Source organism: Rissa tridactyla, chromosome 1, assembly GCF_028500815.1.
Source record: "Rissa tridactyla isolate bRisTri1 chromosome 1, bRisTri1.patW.cur.20221130, whole genome shotgun sequence".
NCBI lineage: Eukaryota > Metazoa > Chordata > Aves > Charadriiformes > Laridae > Rissa > Rissa tridactyla.
In genome coordinates, this window is record NC_071466.1 from 90,132,003 (window position 1) to 90,156,454 (window position 24,452).

The 24,452-nt window shown below is 37.0% G+C and overlaps 1 protein-coding gene across 1 annotated transcript in view; it reads left to right on the forward strand.

The window, feature by feature from the left end:
• POLA1 (DNA polymerase alpha 1, catalytic subunit) overlaps positions 1–24,452 on the forward strand; it is a 206,097-nt gene that overhangs the window by 72,707 nt on the left and 108,938 nt on the right. The window contains exons 27-34 of the mRNA XM_054217655.1: positions 2,565–2,597; positions 4,173–4,265; positions 8,061–8,266; positions 9,561–9,693; positions 11,270–11,401; positions 13,454–13,628; positions 20,894–21,075; positions 22,773–22,904. Of these exons, the coding sequence (XP_054073630.1) occupies positions 2,565–2,597; positions 4,173–4,265; positions 8,061–8,266; positions 9,561–9,693; positions 11,270–11,401; positions 13,454–13,628; positions 20,894–21,075; positions 22,773–22,904 (1,086 nt within the window). The remainder of the gene's footprint in view (positions 1–2,564; positions 2,598–4,172; positions 4,266–8,060; positions 8,267–9,560; positions 9,694–11,269; positions 11,402–13,453; positions 13,629–20,893; positions 21,076–22,772; positions 22,905–24,452) is intronic.

Genomic DNA, 24,452 nt, shown 5'->3' on the forward strand with positions numbered 1-24,452 from the left:
CCGTCTTTTCTTTTACATGTAAACTCTTTGGTTCTCTGTCCAATTATTCAATTTTGCTTCAGGGATTCCTGTTTGCTTTTGGAGTACTAAGAGAAAGGTATAACCTTTTTTGTGAGTGTTAGCTAATAAATGAGAGAAGGGTATGTGTGTGTGTGTAAATAAACTGGGATTCTGATTACTGTATATGAAATTTGATGTCATGTACCAGTGATATGTGTCTTTAGAATAATTCCAAAACTCCATGAAAAGGTGCTGGGGCGGTGCCGTCTGAATCACTCGCAGATGAATAGGAGTGGAATACCTTTTTTAAGCTTCTGATTAAAATGGAATCGGGTGTGTCTGAGCATACACTGCCTAGAGTGGATCTGCAGTTAAGACTCACCATTTTCCTGTCCGTCTTTGTCTACGTAGAAGATTGAGGCCAGCTGAGCTTTTTGCAGTTTGGGCCTTCAGCAGAGTTCAGGCATCTGAGTACTGAGTTTGCAGCATCAGTGGATGGTCTTTAAACTAACTGCATGTTTTGAACTTGACCCAGAGAGTGTAAATCCATAGGTATCCATATGTAGTTGGGGAATAACTGTGATAAGGACATTCATTGTGAGTCAGCTGTGCCACAGTTACGTGGTGGCTTGGAACCTAACCTTTCCTTAAGTGCCTTGAAGGGAATGGTATATTATGTTTGCTTAGTTCATGCCTTTGTACTTCTGGGGAGTGAGTCTATCCTTAGGTGCAGCAATTTCTCTTTGAACATGAAAGTGGCTAGAAAATGTGTCTGAACAGAAACTATGGTGAAACAGAATATTGAGTTTGCAAAGTCGAGCATTGTGAAACTAAGAATGCCGGGACAATATAGCTTTTGGTGCATAAATCTGTGGTGTGTAATTTAAAACAAACTGAAAAAGCATAGGGGAGCATCATACTTCAGTGTTCATCACTGTGATTGTCTAAAGGTTCAGAAACATTAAAGAAACTTGCTGTTAATGTTGAAGGAATAACAGTGTTGTCATCCTGTTTGTGTACTGTTATGTAGAAGTGGACATTCCACCTTTGTTTCAGAATTGCTTGTTGCAATAGCAGTAGTCAATATTGCGATAGTCAACACTCTTGGAATCATTTCAGGCTCCTTGGCTTTATGGAAGTCACGAGATTTCCCTTAAGATGGTCTTTTTCCCACTGAGCATGGCCAGTTCTTCCCTGTTCGTCATTTTTTTTCTTTCCTCATCCCTGCTAATTTCTACTGCTCCGCTCCCTGTCACAGAGTTCTTGGATAGAAGTCATTATTGTGCCTTTTTGGCAAATGTGGCCAAGGAGTATTACAATTTAATGTATGCAAAATAATAAAATCTAGAGTAAGTCACAAAATTTAACATAACCTGTTAAAATAGCATGTTGCCTCACTATCTTTATAGCTAGAGTACCAAATTGTTTGGGTTCACCTAAAAGACTCTGACCTATTGCTGTAGCAAGTGGTTCAAAGTAAAACTCTTTAAGAAAATTAAAACTATAAATGTATACGAATAGCAGGACTGGATGAAAAAGAACTGAGGCTTAGGCTGAGTGGGATGGGAAGGACCGAAAGCAGGGAACTGGGGCTAACCAGGTGGAATCTGACAGAGCACTAGGATGCTGATGAGAAAGGAAATGGGGGAATATGGGCAGGTGACAGAAGGAATGGACTGGATGTTGGTTCTCTTGCAGCTGTGCAAACTTCAGCAAGCCCTTGCTGCTGCATCAGCTACACATTTTGTTCATCAAGCTAGTTTTACTGTGTCTTTTCTGCGCTACAGCCGTATGTGTGGCTTCAGATGGTACGTTCTTCCACCCCTTTCCGATATGTTGACCAGTATTAGAGATGGAAGCAGCAGCCTACTCATGTGAGGTCTCTATAGCTATTTATAAGGTTCAGAGAATTGCTATTCAGAGCATTCAGGGAACTTGGGATGCACTCTTGGCTGAGGAACAAACCAGGTTACACACAGATTTGCCCACTGATTCAACATCTGTATCCTATCTCTATCCCAGCTCCTTGTCCCAGTTATGGTTTCCCTAAGGAGTTTGCTTTTTGATGACCCATTTTAAGATGATTACAAGGATAATCAACCTTTTGACTAGGTTCTTGTTAAGTGAGCACCATCCAGCCTGTACTGGATGTTTTTGAGAAAAAGCTCAATGACATCAAGAGATAAGATGATGGACATGAAGGAGACGACTGACCTAAATTACTGAAAGAGGATTAATTCCGGCACTTCATGATTAAGTTTTATTTGAGCATTTGATTCAGTGTTCTTTTTTTCCTAAGGTAGAATGTGTGTGTGCACATGCAATTTTGAGATTTGTTTTAATCTTGTTTTAGGGGAGTTAATAATAGCATTAATACAAGGTCAGATGAGAATTTACTCATGTAATAGGAGTATTGAGGTGACTGTGTGTTGCCAGGAGAGAGGTGGTTTGCTTTGTTTTGAAAGGTGAGAGCATTTGGAGTTAGCAACCTAATGAATGTGTTTGCATGTGTAAGCTTGTAATTATATCATACGCTAATCTTTGATTATTTTTTTTCATTTCAGATTTTGATGCATACCAAGGAGATGGTGCAAAAGGTAATGCTGAGCATTTTCATTAAACAACAACTCTTAAAGAGCACACCTGGTGAAATTTTTTTATTCTAGGAGAACTGTAACCCAAACAGACCTGAAATCACTTCTTAGGATGCCTGGTTTACAAATGTAATCCTTCCTAATGGATTATAGCTTTTTTCTTTTCCTACTACAGATATGATCTGGCCCCCGCTTGAAGCCTATGTGTGACTGTTTCAAGCAAATTAGCAACAGTGCTAATTAGAGTTTACTCATAGACCTGTTACACCATGTGTTCTAGTGTTTTATTACGGTTTATTTTTTGGCTTCCTTTAAACTCTGCCACAGGGTGGTTTTTTGACTATATGGAGTTTAACATGGACATAGCCATGCTGCAGTTCTTACAGCTGCATTGATTTTTCCACCCCTGAAGACATCAGGTTTTCATTTTTTCAAGTTAACATTATGTAATTGGATGCATTTGCCCATTTTTTGGTGACATTTACTGGTATTGACAATTTTTCTTTTCACCTTCTTCCTTGCTATTCCTTTCATATGCACCTCAGGCTTTTTTTATGTGCTTCAATTTGTCTGGAGTTTGCTCTATTATCCCAGAGCATTATGGCAGTCTGGCTGGTGTTTGAACACAATCTTTTCCAAGTAGGGCATTTGAATTGTTACAAGGATCAGAATGAGGTATGATGCGAAGGGCAGAGTGTTAGAGAGAAGGATTCAAGTAGGTGTTTGTGTTCATCATCTCCAACTGTAATTGTTCAGTAGTTCAACCTGGAGATACAAAACTTGTGGATCACAGTAGCAAGATCCTTATCCAAAAGGAGAATCTTGTTCCCTGAAAGATCTGCTGTCCAGGGGAGGACTAACACAGGTAATTAGATTACAGCAGAAGAAAACAGGTGGGAATGGCGAGATGGAAATACAAAGCCACATACATAATCTGAAAAAGTGTAAAAAGAGCAGCCTAATCTGGACAGTACTGTGATATTCTCAGTTACCGGATCCATTAGCCAATACCTTCACTAGATTTGTTTGAAATAGAGTACTACATTAATAAGTATTATATTATAATAAGTATGATTTCTTTTTAATCCAGAACGACTTATTTTGTGATGGCTACAGGTGGGATAGGATACCTGACTATATTATTACCTTTCAAGCAAATTGGCTAAATGTCTTATCTGAATAGCCTGAATTGGTCTGGCGGTCTTTGAGTCCCAGTGATCTTCTTGTGTCTTAGCAGTCCAAAGTTGTTTCTGATTAGTGTTCCTGCTGTTCCTGAAGATTAGACTTGTGCACTGGCATTCATTTAGTAAAATTTTAACTACTTATATTATGTACACAACTAAACAGTGATTTTTTTTTTTTTAAACATATCAATGGTTTAAGTTTCATTATTCTCTTTAAATTCAAATATGTTTTAATTAAATGTACAGACTTCTCAGTAAAACCTTACTTTACATTTTTTTGCTTTTTAGTATTTAAGGGTAATATATGGACAGCAATCTCTTTGAATCTTGAAGTGGGACTTTAAAGAGATGGAGTGGTTTTGGTTTGTTTTTCAAAACAATTTGTTTTGTTTAGATGAACCTTGAAGTGATTTATGGAGACACAGATTCCATTATGATAAACACTAATAGCACCAATTTGGATGAGGTCTTCAAGCTGGGGAACAAGGTAAGGAAATTTTTTTCTTTTTAAAGCTTTCCTGCATGCCTGTGTTGTAACACTAGGAGTGGAGCAGACAGTGCTAAGAGAGGACTCTGTGGCATAAGCAGGGAATAGGTCATGAGGAAGAACTACTAGACCATTTATGGAAGCTATGGAGTAGTAAAAGCTCAGAGTGCCCTATCTTCAAGTGTAGCTACTCTGTGCATTTTTAAAAGTGATTAAATTAGAACAAAACATTTCATGGAATCATTGAATGGTCTATGTTGAAAGGGACCTTTCAGATCATCGAGTCCAATCATCAACCTAGCACTGCCAAAACCACCACAAAACCATGTCCTTAGGCATCATGTCTACCTGTCTTTTAAATACCTCCAGGGATGGCGATTCCACTGCTTCCCTGGGCAGCCTGTTCCAAGACTTGATAACCCTTTCTCTGAAGACGTTTTTCCTAATATCCAATCTAAACCTCCCCTGGCCTAACTTGAGGCCATTTCCTCTTGTCCTGTAACTTGTTACTTGGGAGAAAAGATTTCTAACAAATCCTTAGTTACCAGGAGACTATCTGAATACGAGGTAAGCCAACATAGAACTAATGTGGAGGAATTGCACCTTACAATTACAATGTGAGCACAATTTTTATTTTAATGATTTTTGTTTTGACATGAGAAGTGTCTATCAGTTTAGTTTCGTTTAGTTACATAGTATGTATTACACTGTATGTGCCATCAGACTTCCAGTGGTAAATTCAAATATTAATTCCCACGGTGTAATAGATATGGAAGAGATGTGTTTGATTAGCAGTTGGCAACTGACAATGTGGAAATTTTGTGGCTCTGTGAAGGTGTGGTAGAGAAGTGAGAAGCGTTTCAGAACATTTTAAAGAAAAGATGCGAGAGAAGTTGTTTTTGAAAGAGGAAAGAAATTGGGGTGAAAATGAGAACTATGGAAGTTCTAAAGAAACAAAGAAAAAGTAGGGGCTTTTTTCAGTATAGTATTAAACAAAAGTCATGGAACTTTAAGGCAAGGGTGATTCTGGGTTTTTTAGGATACTTCTGCCTCCGTGCCAAGTTGGTACTTTGAGAAGCAGATGCATTTAAGGAGCATGGGAAAAAGGAATATCTTGACGTCATAACCAAGTTGCAGGAGGGTTGATGGCATAGAAGAAAGAAATCTTTCTTTTTTTGTTTGCCACGTGCAAGACCAAGTATATAGTTTCAAGTGTGCATATACACTAGTGTGTAAGAAAGTTTAATCTTACGATAGCTCTGTGTGTGTGGTTTCATTCTGGTTTGGTCTTTGTCCCTGTACTCCCATTTGCTGGGTAAGTGTTATAGAGGAACAGTTAAATAATAACAACTTCTACAAAGTCTGACAGGATTGTCATCGTAGGTTAAATATTTCTGACTTTGATTCAGGTTCACTGAGAGAATAGGTGGGTTTTTGAACTTGTCACGTGCTTAATGATTCTTTTTAAGAGTCAAAACGTAGGATTTCTTATCCCATACACTTCTGTGTCCTATATCACTTGTTTGTGTGTTTTTAAGATGTACCTGTTTTGATTAATGTTTTCATATTGTGCACTTGATCTTAAAAGTGAATAAACTTACGTCTGTAAATAAGCACACACTCAAAACTAGCATCATCATTGTGAGAGCTGTGGATCGCAATGTTCTTTCTCTGGCATAAAAAAGTGGTTCTTGTGTTTCTTGTTTGTTTGTTTATTCCTCAAAAAAGTGATAGTGACTTCTTGGCAAACACTTCTATCATTTAGGTTTTCCTCGTTTTGCATAATTCATATAAACAATTTTCAGGATGGAGAATTGTATCTGTTGATGAGGAACAGTCTAAAAAATGTCACTCTTCTATTGCATAATGATTTCTTTCCCAAAATTTCGTGTTCAGAGATGAGGGATATTTACATTGCATTCATATTTTTTCTTTAATGTAGACTGTATGGAAGGCACACAGGTTCAATGCAAACAATTGCTGTGTGAGCAGTTAGCGGATGTACCCCTCTTCTCATGTAAAGTGTGAATTTATAGGTTGTCTTCATCAATCAGGCATTCCTCTGAGAGATGTAATTTTGTTTTTTCTATTGGAAAGAACTCTCTCTTCTTCTTCCTGAATTTTCCCATCTAATGCCTTGTCTCACAGGTTTCTGGGTGTGTTCACTCCCACCCTTTACCCCTCATTATTTAAATCCATGCCCCTTTTAGCCATTACTCAGCAGAATTTCATATGTTTCTAATTTTCTGTACATCCTTGTGAATCAGGTTTGCTGCTACATTTAATACTGCACTGTTGCTGGCTTTTAAGCGCTTGATAAGTATGATGTAAAAAAAATGGAAAAGACTTTAAAAAAATAGCAGAAAAATGTTTGGAGGAATTGTTTGACTGTTTTGCTTTAATGAACAAAATATGAACCTCTTGGCAAAATGGTTTTGCTGATGATGTCCTTCATAATTTGTAAATATACAAGGGATATAAAACTCTAAGGATAGATTATTAAAAGTGTTGACAGTTTCTGCAATAGGAAAAAATGGAGATCTAAGTAAGACAAATTAAATACACACATACTCTGCCCTATATATATAGGGAAAATTTTATAAGGAAAGTTTTTGTTAAAACTGGTAATATTGGCCCAAAGCTAGAGAGAAAAGTAGTGAGATTTTATGCTGGCAAAACTGTTCCTGTCTTAGAGAGGATATGCATTAGATAGCAAAAGAAATTTCATTTATATAAAACTTCAGAGGCCTAAGAAAAGGATAGTTCATAGTTGATGGTCTCTGACAAGAGAACTGGAATTAACTAAAGCCAATAGATACTAAAAGCCAAGAGGGAAACAAAATTGTAGAGGAAAGAAAATGAAGAGTAGAACATGTGAAGACAGAACAGGATGACTGGGGAGTGATGTGCAGATATTCTGTAGAAGAAACTAAAGTAAATATGTATGAAGAAAGGAAAATGCAATTTGGCCAAGCCAGTAGGTGGGGGAATATGTACTGGAACCAAAGTTTGTCATGGAAGGCATGTGCTGTTCTGAGATGTTGCATCTCTCTCCTCTTAGAATAGAGGTAAGAGATGTGGAGCAACTTGGTGTTTGGTATTACATTAAGACAACACATCAAATGCAATTTCAAGCTTTTGTATGTGGATAAGGCACAGCCTGTGCGTAGAAAAAAAGGCACTTTTTCCTCTCAAAGAAATCAGGCTGTAGAATATCGTGGGGAAGGGTATAAATAAACCCTTGCCCATTTGTGCATGTTTTATTTGAACATGCACACACAGAGCTCTGGTGTGCAGTCGTACTTCTCCCTCCCCTCCCCAGTTTAGGGGCAGAAAAAAAAGCACCTTTGCAAGGCACCTTTTATATAAAGCAATTTCCATATTCTGTCTAAGTGACCGTCTCTTATCTTTGCGTAGTAACTAGAGATCCCTACTCTGAAATCCCTTGTTTGCTTTATTTATGTGGGAGGCTAGATGGAGTAGCTGCCCTAGTAAAACGGGCTGGAGTCAGTTATCTGCAAGGTCACGTTCAGTTAGGGGGTTAGATACACCAAGCTGCAAATCCTGAAGAAGCCAATCGGTGAACCTTAATTTTAATAATAGTTCATAGTAACTACTGCGCACTTAATTTCACAATTAATCATATCTGACAAGTCTTTAAAAAGTGTATGCAAATACACAGTGTGTGATGTTACTTGTTTTAAAACTTAAGAATGATATATGTCTTGATGGAGGTTAAATTTGTCCATAGTTTTTAAGGTGTTGAATTTGGTTTTAATGTCGATGCATTCACAGATCAAAAGTGAAGTGAACAAGCTCTATAAATTGTTGGAAATCGATATCGATGGAGTCTTTAAGTCCTTGCTACTGTTAAAGAAGAAGAAATATGCTGCTCTGACTGTGGAACCAACAGGAGATGGGAAATACGTAACTAAACAAGAACTGAAAGGATTGGATATAGTCCGAAGAGACTGGTGTGATCTTGCAAAAGAGACTGGAAAGTGAGTTTCTTTGTGGCATTGTCCTCTTTGCTCTGTTTCAAAAAGTACTTGCTTCATAAACGTTCGATAGCACGTGGCTGTTTCCAGAACAGTCCAGATTGGTAACTAACATCAATGTTAGGGCTTCTTAACTGATTTTCGTAGGATACGGTGAGAACATTGCATTTTGGTATTGGTGCCAGATCATACTTGTACAAGTCCAGATGTCTGTAATTTCACTATCTGGTTTTGCATTTTCTCTGGAAGCTGTGCATTTGAGTTGCCGCAATTTTGTATATGCAGTTTAATAAACCACAGCTGAAATCTTGTGAAAACGGTAGATGGTATCAGCCTTTGGAGTCATACGTTTTAAGTCTGATTTATCATTTTATTTTTTTCAAAGATGGTTAAAGAAGCTGATGGTCAGCTCTTTCAGCATCCTCTAATAAAGCTGGAAGTGCGCTGGGTGCAGCCTCAGGAGATGATCCCGTCGCCAAAGACTGTTTCTCTCCATTTTTGAAACGAGACTCTTTTGATACTTCATTATGATGGATATAGGATTGATGACTTATTAATTGTCATTGCACAGGGCATTTTCATACTTAAATTCAATAGAGATAATACATTTAGCACTGCAGAAAGAAAAATGGAGTGGATGGAGGGTGGTCATCTGGGGGCTGACTCAACTTACATTGTGTACTGCATCTTGAAAGCTTAAATAAATTGTGGTCCAAATGTATCAAAAATGAATACTTTTTTACATCTGTAAAAATACACCACACACTTGCTTACTGTTCTTAAGACTTGCATTTTCTAAGAAAAGATGCATCATAATAGAAGCAAATTTTTCCAAGTTAGGAATGTATTAGTAATTAAAGCTATACAAATGTTTGAGAGTGTTCTTTAGTGACTAACTCTTCTGCAGCTGGCAGATCTTCCAACCACATTTTACAGAAATAGGCAACACTTTGCTTACTTGGTATGTTCTCTTCTCCCCCATCTTAAGATACCTGCTACGGAATAATAAGTGGCAAAATGAAATGGCAGCAGAAAATAGAAACCAGTTGCACTTAACAATTCCAAATCACTGTTTAACATTAGAACTATTTACAATAATTTGCTTTTAGTAAAACAAGTAAATAAATAAAACACAACATGAAATATCCTGGTAAATTTCTATAAATTTTGCATCAGACTTCATCCTTGGGCTCTTTAAATTCTAGAGGTAACCCAGGGAAAAAGAGGATTGTGTTTATTGTAATGGTTTTGCTTTGCCTGTCTTAAGCTTTTCTTAATTTCTGGACTGTTTTTACAGCTATATAATTGGTCAGATTCTTTCTGATCAGCCCCGAGACGTAATTGTGGAAAATATTCAAAGGCGGCTTATAGAAATTGGAGAAAATGTGATTAATGGCCAGGTTCCAGTAAATCAGTTTGAAATAAACAAGGTAAATGATGTTTCATCTCTCTTCTGTCTCAGAAAAACTTTACTGTTCCTGAATATATTGACTGCTGATAAAAAAATCTTTTTAATCCTTATGATGCTGTGAAATATCATGAGTTTTATTAGATACTGGATAGCATGGAACCTACTGCAAAGATCCTACAATATGAGGAAAAAAAATACCTTGTGGGGCTGGAGGCCAGTCTTGCTTCCTTAAAATAATAACGTTGTGTTTTGTTCCATCCTGCTCTCTCCCTGACTGATGCTGCACTTTGAGAATGACATGATAGCTCACGCTTTCAGGATAAGTTTTCTCCTAAATTGTTATTTTAGATTTCAGGTTTAAAATACGTAAACTGAAGAATGCAATGGAAAAGAATCAAACGTTCTGTTTTCTAGAGAACCCATATAAAACCATACTATTGTTTATTTCCCTTCAAAGCTCCTTAGAAGAAAGCTAATAGTCATTCTGAGATCTCATTCAAGACGTCCCTGCAACAAGAAGTAAAATACTCTACTTTATTGACAGGAGTTTTAGCAAACAGCATTGTTTTGATTTATTTTTATGAATCCTCAATGAAACCTGTATTTTTAACTTCAAAAGTCTCTCCTCCCCATCTAGGGGTGTGTTTCAATAATGAATTGCATATTATATGCCCCTCTCATGCTTCTGATAGAAGAGATTTCCCAAATTTGCTCCATCCAAAGTCTGTTTTGCCAGCTGGGCATCTGTCTGCTCTGTAAGACTGTGCTAATCAATCAGTTAAGAAATGTGTTCATCTTGTCATATGAGTATTAATGAGTGATTTTTATGGTTGACTTAAAAAAGAATGTTCCGATTGCAAATTTAAGAGTACTTAGTATCCCAGTAAAAGATATGTATGGAATAATTTTAGCTTTAATTGCTGAACGTTCCTCTGTTTTACTACTTTGGAAAAAAATAAATAATGTATTTCACTATTAAGTCAAATGTATACGTTGTTTCTGAGAACTGGGATGACAGTAAATGTTTAAACGTAGCATTTTATTTTATGTAAAGGAAAAACTCATTGTGGAATCTCAGTACTGTGAGATACATGGGAATATTTAAATCCAGTTGCACCCTCTTGCTACAGAGCTTGTTAAATACGCTTAACTACTTGATACTCATATTTACTTTATGACCTGAACTGGTGCAGGGGTAAGAGGGTAATCTCTGGCTGTATTTTTGTATTTTGCGTAGTGTTTTTATCTTCAATTTAGTTTAATTTTGAAACAATTGCATTATATCTGTAACCGGTTTGAACTGTTGTGCTTTTAATGTAATGCATTTTCCAGACAGTAGTTGTAAAAGCATCCTCTCATTTTATTAATAATAACATTTTTAAAGTATGAAGGACTGGTACCTAGACCTTAATGTCTGGAAAGTACCTTTATTACAATTTTTTCATCTTACCTTTTTGTGTTGCATATGTACTTGTGAATAGCAGATGGATGAAGATAGCTACTGTGTAATCTTGTTTTTTAAAGTTCCAAGTTGTTCACTGAAGTAAAATACTTTTCTCATAGTTATGTTTCTGTTTCCTCCTTTGATCTCTTAGGCACTGACAAAAGATCCACAGGATTATCCTGACAAAAAAAGCTTGCCACATGTGCATGTTGCCATGTGGATAAACTCTCAAGGGGGCCGAAAGGTGAAGGCAGGAGACACAGTGTCATATATCATTTGTCAGGTAAAAATGTTTTTATCTATAGCTAAATACTAGGTGTTGGTTTGAGAGATGGCAGTGAAAACCAACTCAACTCTTGGAAAAAATGTTTTGGCATTTCTTTGTAGCGAGATTATGTTATAGTTTAAAATAGTCAGTTTTCTGTACTAAATTTACTTTTCTAGACCCAGAAAGAACCACTGTGATCAGCTCAGCTCATCTGACTATTTCCATATAGCGGCTGATAAAATTTCCCTGAATTAATTTCTGTTTGGAACTGGAACTTATTTTTAAGGAGAATATCCAGTCTTTGTTTTAAGGAGAAGAAAATTCTGGTGGTGAAGAACCTATCATTCTTGGAAAGCTACTTGGTGGTGGTGGTTAAATAGCATCATTGTTATTTCCAGTGTCAACCTGTGCCTTTTCAATTTGTAGTCATTGGATCTGGCAGTACTTCTGTTGGATAGACTGGCGAATTTGAGGAAACTTTCTGTTTTCAGAGGTTTATCCTATAAATGCTTATCATGATCTCATAAATATATACTCCACTTTGGATGTGCTATTAAAAAGAAAAGTGTAGGTTGGATGAGATGGACCAAGGCATCTCTTATGCCAAACCGATGGGCTCGGGAACGTGGCTTCTGCAGAGGATCACTATTTCAGCTCCTTCATCGTTAAAAACTGAAAGATACCATTTTTTATTTAATTGAGAGTTCTTAACTTGGTGTGACAAAGCTGCCAAGACTTATGGGAGCTGGGCCATGGGTACGGCTGAGCAATGGCACAATGCAAGAGAAGAACGTACTTGTTGAAAGAAGGGAGCTGAAGGAATTGCATTGTAATTATTTTTGCAAAGCAGCTGGATGAGCTGAATAGTCTAAATTAATTTTGTTCTGAATACTAAGTCGTCTGAAAGGAGTAGGAGGGACCAATGGTTTGCAGTCTGTCTTTATTAGTGATGGGGTTTCAGTCCATGGTTGCTGACCTTATTGAAGCCAGTAGCTCATCTTCACTGAAAAGTGAAGGTGTCACATATTAATGCATTAGTTTTATTTTGCTGTAAAAAAAGGCAAAAAAGAGACTGTACTTAGCAAAAAATAAGCTTTATGATACTTCCCCCCCCCCATCCCAATTAAGGCTTACTTCTATTACCAAATGCTTCCTAAAATACTACTTTAAGTTCTGCTCTAAGATTTTTGACACACATTAAAAATAAAATTTCCTAGTTTAATTGTGGACTGGGAATATGATTCTGCAGACTGCTTAAGTTACGTTTTCCAGAAGAGTACCATCTTAGAGTTGATTCTTCCATGAATACTGTTTTCAATTTAATTATTGCCTTCCCAAATTGAATTATTTTCTCCTTACCTTCCTCTTTCAAGTTGGAGAAGAATGTAATGTTTACTCTAACCTCTGAGTGGTGTTTCTCCCTTGGCTTGAGATGTCGCCATGTGTTTATTTCAGTATTTCCGAATATTTCAGAATTTGCTCTTTCAAACTGATGCTGTTGCCTCTGTCATTTCTTCGCACGCCAATGAACGATGGTCCTTTTTCTGACCATTTGTTCTATTTGTTTCTTTGTAGAATCAAAGAATATAAATTTCCTAACAAAACAGATATAGTTTTGATATCCGTGACTTAGAATTTGCTTGTTGTGCAAAATGATAATGCTAGTTCAGTACAAAGTGAATCGAAAATGCATGCCCTGCGCGTATTTTTAACTGGGCTGATGGTTACAATGTGTTTTCATTGTGCATTTCAGAATTGACAGATGGGACTGTTTACTCTGTCTACTCTTACTGATTTGCACGTGTAGGCTGCAATAATACAAGCTGGATTTACATTCTTGAACTTGCTAGTTGATGCCAGCATCAGCAATGCACTTTTTTTTTTTTTTTACTACTGCTGGATTTATATTGGATGCATAATAAATCAACCAAAAGAGAGTGATCATGTAACAGTTTTGCGTTAAAATAACGCATAATGTTTGAAGCATAATCCTTTTTATAGACTGAATGTGGATTTTACTTTTTTTTTTTTTTTTACACTTTGTTTCGTATGTGTCTCCTGTCTTAGGATGGATCAGATCTCAGTGCCAGCCAGCGAGCGTATGCTCCAGAACAGTTGCAAAAACAAAACAATCTGACTATTGATACTCAGTACTACCTGTCACAGCAAATACATCCAGTAGTTGCTAGAATATGTGAGCCCATAGAGGGAATTGATTCTGTTCTTATTGCAACGTGGTTAGGTAAGTATTTGAAATTCAGTTTATTTAAAGAATTACAAGAGACAAAGTGAGAAGTTTTAATGTATGTTTCTTAACAAAAATGCTTCCCAAAATCCGTCTTTTTACAGTGAACAATAGCTTGTGTTACACAGTCTGTAGAAAGCGGCTGCCATTTTTCAGAAGGTGCTCATTAACGTGAACTTAATCTTATAATCCTTGTTCAGAGTTGCAAAAATTTACTCTTCATAAATGATGGCACTATTGCATGTCTTTGAGATTTTCTTAAGTTACTAAAGTAGTTCTGGAGCATGCATCCAGAACTAGCATTTTTCCAGAGAGAAACCCTAGCATCTCTAGCATCTTCCCAGAAAGAAAGGAGTCATAATGAAAGGATACAAATTTTTGTGGGTGTAGGGTGTAAGTGAAGACTTTTGTTTGCCAGAACTGACCTAGTGGATAATGGAAACATAAAACCTTAGTACCAGTCTTGCCTGCTCCATATGGAGAAAAGAAGTGGCAAAAAAAAAAGTGCTATTAAAAATGTGACTAATGCTAGTGACCTACAGAATCACCAGTTTTTATTCAAATGAGCAACAGGGAATTGCTCTTGTTAGAGTGTTTTTTCTCTTAAGAAGATGTCAACAGAATTAAAATTAGAGATTTTTCTGCCCAACTCAGGTTGCCTCTGTCTTCTCCATTCCCTAGGCTTCTTATCTAGAAAGACGTATAGGTGTTGAAAAATTGTTAACAGTTCTATCGGGTCTCCTTCCATGAAAATACGGTGCTGCGTGTGTAATCCTTTTAGTGTTGTTTCCTCCCTGAAAGTGATTCACCAACAGACGTGATTGATCTCCTTGATAAACAGAAATTTTGTGATTTGTATCTCACATCTAGTTCGTTATTTTTAAATCTGTTACTCAAGGACACAGAAAAAGTTGTTAATCTTGCTGGCTGCTGAGTTCTTGACAAGGCTATCGTCTCCCACAAGGAAACTTTTTTAGAGAGTTGCGCTGTGTCAGTTTAATAATCTCCTGTTTGATTCCATGCCCATGTCTGCAAGAAGTTCAGACCTGCAGAAATTATTTTGTTCAGAAGTTTGGAACGCTCGAAGGAAGAGTTAGTCCTCAATATTTTGTGTTTATGTAATGGCCAAGATACAGCATTTGGTCACTTAAAACCAACTGGCAGCATGTTGCCTTCAGGACCATTCACCTGGGACGCTGCATCTTTGTAGGTTACTTAACAAACAGCGGGTTCTGCTCGTGGTGAGCTTGCAGTTTGCACTTAAAAATGTGTGCAAGTAAGCTCCTGTCTTGTTGCTTCTCAAGAAGGGGTGCTAGCCATGAAAGATCTTCATCTCCCAAGACAGTCTGAGTAACATGCAGCTAGCTTTTGAGGCATTTGATGTTGCAGTCTGTCTTCAGCAGCTCTGGTGCTTTGAGGAGGTGTCAGCCCTGCTTCACACATGCAGGCTGACCATACAAATCATTCTGTTTATGTGGCGAGGCCTTGGTATACAACTTTCCCTTGATGTCAGAGCAGACTATGCGGTATGCCTGACTGAAAAGGTCAAGCACTCTTGGTTAGGTTGAAGCAGTTTAAAATAGGCAGTAAACTTGTACTTCACTTAGGTAAAAGACAAGAAAGATTTCTGAAGTTAATTTATTTTATTTGACGAAGATTGCCAGTCTTGTAGAGTTAAGCTCAAACTCAGAGTTGTTCCTTGTTGACAAAAGGTTGGGTTTTCAGAAAAGACTGGCTCCCTTCAGGCACCTAAATTAAGTGCCCAGATCTCAGAACTGTGTGCCACTTGATGGCATCTACTGTTTGCAAATGCGTGTGCTGCTTTTTGTGCTGTAGTACGTTCAAGATGAAAATTTCTTTTATGGTCTATAATAGCATCATGCAGCTGAGAGTTTATTAATAGTCCACAATTGTCAAGCTGAAAACCTGTATGTATCTGTTACAATCTTAGATCCAAAATGTGTTCAGTTTGACCTTGCTGTGCTGTAAAAATGTTAGGTCCTTCTCCAGCTTTGTTTTCTTGAGAATGCTTAAATTGAGCTTGGGGGTGAAGTCAGGTCTTTTTCAAAACTTCTCCTCTACTTACATCTTTATATACAGCACTTAATCAGAGTCGTACATAAATCGTTGCAAGCTGAAGTTATCTTACAGAATTTTTTTAACAATACTGGAGGGATAGTCAAGTGGTTTCGTTTCAAAGTAATTGAAAATAATTTACAAGACAAAAGTGTACAAGATACTTGAGCCCAGCTTGCTAAAACAGGCAAACATGAAAACCGTTTGCTGTTCTGTGTTGCTAAGTTGGGCTTTTTTGCTTAGTATTTTCATCATGTTACACATCCAAATTCCTGTTGATTTTCCCATCATGTTGCAAAAGAGCATATTTTTGTGTTCTGAAGAAGAAAGCTGGTGTTCTGGAGGATATCTAAGTCTTGCATTTGTGGACCAAAACTTAGTTGCATTCTCATTGTGTGTGTCCTCCTCTGCCTGATATGATTTATTGTGTTAACGTAGGGCATGTGTCTGTATAGGGAGAATGGTTGTAGAAAAAAGATCTCCGTTTCATACTGAACAGAATCTCTTTGCAAGGTGAACGTTTCATTGGCGTGTCACTGCATTAGTCCAAGTAGATAAAATTGAACCCTGCTTGGGGAAGCTTGGCTTAGATGAAAATGATGAAAAGTTCTTTGTTCTGTCTGTACTCAAAGCAAGTTATTTTAAGCTATTCTAGACCCTGAAGAACAAAAGCAAATAAGCACACCTAAAAATTGCAGAGAACTCCTTAAATATCATATTTATTCACTATGGAATCAAGATGAAAATTGCCTTTTGTCTTTGGACATTGTAGGAGGTCTGCTTAGCCTTTGAGAGATGGAAATTCATTGTTCCTAAAAATGAGAACCTCATGGGCATACTCCTGCATTCATTCTCTTTTTCTTGAAGTTCTGAAGGAAAAGCAATGACATGATGAGTATTGTCAGGGTTTCTGAAACTAAGTAAAGTGTGCAATCTGATCAGTAATATCATTCGATAAATCTCATCATCTTGAATGCTTGGAGACCTTCCTTACTTCATCCTGAAGACACCTGTAGCTTTTAAACTAAAAGAACTCTATTGGCAGAACCATTCTCTTAACGTAATTAAAGTAAGGGGGTTTTGTTGATACATAAATACCGCTCCTTGTCTGAAAGAAAAATAGCATCTTATTTCTGTGTTGTCAAAAGTATCTAAACATTATGGAAGCAGAGTCATTTAACCATGGGATTTTTGTAGCTGCTGCTGCATATCATCAGTTTATCTAAATGATGGAAGTTGCTGGCTGCTGTCCTAGGCTGTGTCATGGCCTTCTGAAAGAGATACATGTTGCTGCCTTACAGGTGGATGTGCACGTTGGTGCTCTGCAGATTGCTTGGCATTTGGGCAAAATGTCTTAGGAAGGCTGTCCAATTTTAGGGAGCCATTACCAGGGCCTCATGAGGCTTGTCGTTAAGAGTACCGGTTCCTCCTTCTACGCAGTGTCTGCACGTTCTTGTAAGGAAACCCACCACCACCTTAAAAATATTGCCTTTTTTTTTTTTTTCTTCTTCTTCCTAGAGTCATTTAATAGGTGCCTTTAATGTAGTATTTAGTGGCTACTCAGCCGGACTCCCCCTGACAGAAACCAGGAGAGATGTGCTCTCCTTGGGGCAAGCAGGAATTGCATCAGGCTCTGTCCGTTCTGCTGCTTTTCTTCAATTGGAGGCTGAAGGGAAGGGAGAATGATGGAAATTAAGATTCAAGGAGTGACAAAACTTCATGACAATAGGGTAATAAACCCCAAAGTGCATCAGTTTTGCTGGGGGTTTTGTTTCTGAGGCGCTCTAGACCTGCTTAGCAGCTGAGACTTGCTGAAGTGCGTTGCGTGTTCTGGCCGCGCAGGAGGTGGTTTTACGGATCCCACGCAGAAAGCCGGCTGGCTTTGCAGCGCAGGAGGATCTTTTTGTGGAAAAAATTAAAAAATAAACATAATTTAAAAAAAAAAAAAAAAAAAAAGGCGTGTGAAGGCGGGGCGGGGGGGGGGGGAAAGCTGGCCTCGGCCGCCCAGCCTCGGATCCGCCGGGCTCTGGCCCCACCGCGCCGCCGCGACTGAAATGGGCGCCCGTCGCCTGCAGGTGGCAGCAGGGGATGCCGTTTCCCGGCCGCTCGCAACATGCCTGACGGGCAAAGGTGTAGCCGGGGGAAACTTTCCGTACTTCCCGACCAGCCTGCCGTTGAAACACGAAATGCCGGAGAGAGAAACCCTCGCTCGGGGGCTTTGTTTGTCGGTCGGCGCTGAGGGGCGGCCGGCGTTCCGCCAAAGGCCTCCCCGGGGGCCGAGGCCCGGGGCCTGGGGGCCGTGGGCTGTTTGTGGGGAGACGTGGGGAAACCCCCGACAAAAAAGTTATTTTTAAAATAACTGCGATTAGTAGAATGTGTTTGACTTTTATTTTTTTTTCAGTTTCTCTTTTGCTGGCCAGTTAGTAAACGTTATAATAATTCCATTCAATAATTCAAAAGCAAGTGCTGGAACTTACTTTTATTGTTTACTTTTGTCACGCTAGGTTCCTCAGCATATATTTAATGTTACATTTCTTTGTCATGCATACAACCTTGCAGTTTTGGTGAGGTGGGAAAGCTCACCTGTGGTGCAGGTAATTCAATGATAGCCCTGAAGATTTTCATGTCAGAGTAAGTCAAAGTCCCTTTGACTTTTATTGATGTCATTGGAGGGGAAAAAAAAAAAAAAAGGAGTTTAAAGAAGTTCACTGATTAATCTCATCCTTTTCATTTCCAAATTACCAAAACCAGGTATTTTTTGGTTTTCCCCCACCCATCAGACAGTCCCAGTTTTGTTTACCAGGTAGACTAAACCAGGGTGACCCAGTCCGAGAGGATACGGGTTAGTGTGCTGAAATGGATTAATTGGACCAACAAACTGTTCCTGAAAGGAGATAATAGATAAAATAGGTCCCAATTCCACAAGGTAATTAAGGTAGGCATGTTCTTTAAAAGCCTATTTGTGGTCCCTTTGACTTCACTGGGGCTGTTGGCACACAAAAAGTTAGATGTACACTTGAATCATCACAATATTTTTCCAGTTGTTTTCTCCAGCCAAAACAGCTAAGAAAGTTCAGAGATAGGTGTGATTTCAATTCTTCCAAGGATTTATTTTTTTTTTAAATGTCCAGAGGCTTCTCTGCTGTCACTGGTTTTGACTGAATATTGGAAAACTGCAGTTGTCTGAAGACCAGGATTTATCTCCTTTTATCTTTCATTTAGTGAACTACTTTGCTCTATATTTGCCTTTTGGGAAACAACTAAAGATACATTTCTACCTGAACTTTAATAGCATCTGTATTGGAAAGTTGCAACAATGTTTTTTCATTCCAATTCTGAACTCGAGTAAACCGAGAATTTTATTTGTATTCACTATTACTGTCTTAGATCCAGCCTACTGCATAATGAGTTGATTTTTTGCAAAATCTTAATAGTAAACTCAAGTACCTTGTCTATATCTTTTATCTACTACATGTATGTTGCAGAACATACTCTTTGTTTTCTAAAACAGTAAATACATTATCAACCCTTTTTAAAAAACAAAAGGAAAAAAAAACCAAAACCCCACACTCTTTTTTTGGGGGTACCATATGTATTAGACTGTAAAATAAGCTATTAGCAATGTTTTTGCTTTGTTTGCTCTTCCTTTTAATGAATAGTAGAGAACTGTATTAAAAGTTTTAAAACCTCTGGGAGGTAAATTGTTACCGTTATGCAATGACATTTGTTTCTTTTGATAAAATTAAAACTGGGAAGATATTTTAAATTAAAGTGAAACCCCTATTCTATCAAGAATCAAATAAACTTTTTTGGTAATAGAATTTTTCCTTGTCTTTGAATTTGGTTTATGATTGCAAAATACAAATTCAGAATAGCAATAGTAAGGTCACACATATGAAATCTTTTATGTAAAGACAGTCTATATCTGTCTGTATAACACTGTTCTGTATCTACAATAATATTTGTCTAGTTTAACTGAGTATTGTTGCCAAACATTGTCTTTAAGTCTCCCACTACTGTATAGTAAGGTTAAGAAGAACTGTAAAATCTAGCTTTACTTTCTATTTGTAATCTTTCTTGCTCTTTCTACAGTAATTATTACATTTGTTATTGAAATTTACGTGAGGTATAGGTTAATACATGGTAATCTGTTACTTGGCTTAATTGGTCGCTGTTAAAAATATTTTTAAAGTGCTTGTCTTTTGATCTTTTCTTTTTTATAATTAACTGAGCCATAGTTTTCTGAACATTTTCTTCTACATGTTAATTCGATTAATTATTTTTTTTTCTCTAGTGTGTGCTATTTGCTAGAGTTAAGAAAAAAAAAACCTGTGAATGGGATACATAGACTTTTAAAAGGTTGCACATGACAAAGGATGAAAAACCCGTGGATTTTTATTAAGTTTACTTTGGCAGTCTTATTCCTAGGGCAGTGAACTTCGTGCTTGCTTGCTTATTTACTTATTTGTGGTTGAATCAGTATTTTTAGGATCTCTTTTGTGTATTTATTTGTTTAAAATCTTGAGTTCTGGCAATCAAAAATAAAGCATTTTGTCTCCAGCGCTGTCGTTTTAAATGCTGCTGCTGAATTTTAACCACTGCATTAGATTGAAACCTACATGCTGTTAACCACTGAGCCAAAATGAAATCGACCACTGCATTGAAATCAGAGTTGGCAGTTGTATACGGACTTGAAGGAGTTGGTAATAGCAGTGCACCCGCGTTTCTTTAATGGGGTTTTTATTCTCTGTTTTCAGTTTTAATGGTGCCATTTTGATTTAAAGACTGTTTCTTAATAACGATGCACATTTTTATTGAAATATTTTCAATGTGACTTAAGAAGAAAATAACAATAAAGCCATCCTTAGGAGTGGTTTCCTCAGAAACAAAATGTTCTGTTGCATACTCCCATGATAATGCAGTGTGCTTGTTTTATTTGTAAAGCAATCTTGCGTAAGAAGATAAGTAAGAAGATTTCTTCGTGTTTCGTGAACCTTTATTTGTGGTTAAAAATTGTAAAATGTATTCAAGTTTTATAAAGGAAGTTTTGCTAAGAAGAGATTTTCAGCTTCTGCATTTACATTTTGTAACTTTCTTTTGAATCTGCTTCACCAAGCATATGAAAAATGAGCCTACTTGTATGGTTGACCTCTTAGTCTTCTGAAATTTTTGTTTCTTATTAATAGGACTGGATCCCTCCCAATTCAGAGTCCATCACCATTACCATAAAGATGAGGAGAATGATGCCTTGGTTGGTGGCCCAGCTCAGCTCACTGATGAGGAGAAATATAGGGATTGTGAAAGATTCAAGTTTTGCTGCCTCAAATGTGGAACAGAAAATATTTATGACAATGTCTTTGATGGTTCGGTTAGTTTTTTTTCTGTTTCATTTCTGTTCATCGGTGAGGGAGAAAAATACTTGTGGAGAGAACGGCTTTTCAGTTAGGCTTCGTTTGATATAGGAGAAGATACCATATTGTTTGAATCCTGCTATTTATAGCTTTGGAACAGAAATTTGCTGATAGGATAGTGCTGAAATATTTTTCCCATTTTTGCATTTCAGCTGTGTCATCTAGCAGAACATGTGAGATTATCTGGCTTCATTAATCTGTTTGCCCACAGTCGTGAATGATTGTTGCTGTAACTTTTTAAGGAATCCTTATCTTAACACCTTAGTAACTTCCAGTTCTCTATTTAATGAAACTTTCGTCTAGCAATGGCAATTCCTTATCCTAAATCATATTAATTGGAACAAAGTGTTTGAGAAACTTGTGTTTATCTTGCTACATCCCACCTCCCTTCCTGACAGTAAGGTTTTTCTGTGTTATCTTTCCTCCTGTCTTTGTGTATTGAACATAAGAAGTCATAGGGGTACATTCTTGTTAAGAAGTTCTGACAAAAAATGTATCTCTGACCTTGGATCACAACTTGAAATAGGGCCAAGTATTTAACTCTACAGCGATGTTATGTATGTATTAGTCATTGGCAAATTAGGGAGCTTCAGAGTAGTGAAAACCTTGAAACTGAAAGCAAATAAATCTTTTATCTAAATTAAAAGTAATTATTCTAAGTTAATTTGGACAAACAGCAGATGTTTTGCATTTTTTTGAATCAAAATAAAGCAGTCTTTGGACGCAAGTAAGAGGAAAAGACACATAAATAGAGTGATACTTTGTGAATCCTTGACTCTTGTTCATTACAGCTGTAAATAAGATAGTTAATTGCATGTAGGCTTGACAACTTGCAGATGGGCTAACTGGAGAGAAGTGGGTATTAAACTCCTTTAAAAAAAAAAAACCAAGCAAACAAACAAAAAAACCCTACCAAACAAAAAAAACCCACCCTAAACCAAACCAAAAAAGACCCCCCTCTCTTCCACCTGGAATTACTTAGTGTTATGGGTGGTGTTTTAGCCAAGATGGCTCACAAAAGCAAAGTCTCACCTTGAAAGAAAGTTTTCTGAAAGTTGTATAACTGTCCAACCTAACAGCTTGTTCTTATTTTTATAAGAATTCTACCAACTTAATTTCAGCTGTTCACAGACCACTTTGAGGTTCTGAAATTTTAATGTCAAATGTTCAGAATGTTTTGAAAGTCAGGGGACTGAGATGGTGTAAAACTGTAAGATCTATTCTCTTCACTTGGAGAAAATAAAAGATGATCGTGTCATTCTTGTTTAACAATGTTTGTCTCACGAGGTTTGTCTCTACAGCCCTGTTGGTAATTTCATAATTGGTGTATATGAGGTTGATTTCAATATTCTGATAGTGGGCTTGGGCAGAATTTTGATGTCCCTGAGAAAACAACATACCTGCACTGTTTTGGGGGAGACAGGAGAGGGTGATTTGTCCATAGATTAATTTTTTTACTTAACATCATTTTGTTGATTGATTAACTTTGTAGCAGGTGAAGGAGTATGTTCCTCCAAAGACCTTTCATTAAGAAAAGAATGGGGAAACTTGTAGGTCAGAGAAGGTGATATGTATTATGTCTAAAGTCTTCTGATAACTTCTGTACCATCACCTGTTGTAATAATGCATGCTGGTTTTACACTTCTATTTTCAGGGGCGATTTATTGAACCCAGCTTGCAAAGGTGCAGTAAGACTGAATGTGACGAGCCTCCTTTCAACTATGTGGTTCAAATGAACAACAAATTACTGTTGGATATTAGACGCTACGTCAGAAAATACTATAATGTAAGTATTCAGAAAATATTTTGCCATATGAAATGAGGTTTCTAAGTGGTGCTGAGGTTTTAGAGACTTTTACTTTTTTTTTGTATAGTCCAACGGAATAACATGCAATGTCAAAACCCAACTTTATGAAAAGAAACAATGATTTCAAATACTGATTTAGAATGTTTGTTTTTTCCGTTCAGTCTCAAGTCAAGATAATCAGATGTACTTAAATTTTTGTAACTGTGTCAGCATTATTACAGATGTAGTAGCTCTCTGTTTTCCAAATTTTTAGAGAAATTTTTGAGAAAAATCTATGAAGCCTATCAAATATGCAGATATCAATTTATCCAACCCAAGTTGATGTATATTGTCTTACATTGTGAATAGAAAGACTAAACCACAGTTCTGTAAGACTTCTTTGAAGGACAATAGGAAGGGAAATGTTTCTTCATAACAGTTGGGAGGGGAAAAAAAGAGGAGAAATTAATTTGATATAATTCTCTTTTGGGGAGGGCAGTGCGCCCATGGTAGTGGTTGGCTTTGTATGGCATTGGAGGCGGCGGGGGGAAGTGTAATATTTGAAATTCCCATCTTTGCGCTGTCCAAAGTGGTGACTGGTTAGGAAAAAACCCACCATGATTTTTAGATTATATCAATATGTTTTGCATCTCTATTATGCTGGAAGCATCATATTTTTTGGATTGGCGGCTAGCCATTTTGGTAAAATTTTCTTAGGTCCTCTCATCATATTGAAGCCTGCCTTTTTGGGTTGTCCAGCATTGCCTGTTTCGACAGCTTCGGGACAGAATCAATTTTGAAAGCACCCGTAACCTTTGGGTGCTCATAACCTTTGATGTACACAAAAATGTAAATTGTTTTTGAAAATTTGTCCTGTAAACAAATGGCTTACCTAACTCGTGGAGTGTTTTCTTAAGTATTAGGAAATATTTTTTGCAGACAACAGCTACAATGCTAAGAATTATCATTATATTTTAATACTAAGTATGCATTTTGTATTATCTTCTATATTATTTCTTACTGCAATTGTAGGTAAGTATTTTCTAAGCTCTTTTCTGGAAACGTAATAGTTTCTCAATGTATAAGTACTTCTTTTGAAGGTGTTTACATCAAAAGGAGCACAAAACTTTCTTAGAGTATTTAAATTCAGGCAGTATTTCACAAAATAGGGATAGATTGTTCTTTTCCATTGAAGTTAAGGGAGATGACCTGGGCAGTGAAGTTACCAAAATGCAAGATCTCATGTTACTTTATTCCAAAGTCCACCTGGCTGCAAAATTATCATTCAATTGATATTACTATACATATTATGTTAATTTAGACAATGCGTTATTAAATAATATATCAAAGTATTACATTTACACAGACTGCTTTTGTATAAAAGTTGCTTCTGATTAACTTTAGATTTAATATATGTACATTATGATAATACACAATGCCACATGCTAAGTAATTTCTGGCATATAAAGTGCTAGAAAACATGTGCATAAGATGTGCAACAGTAACCTTGATGAATGAAGGAAGATACATTTAAGGGCAGGTAAAATT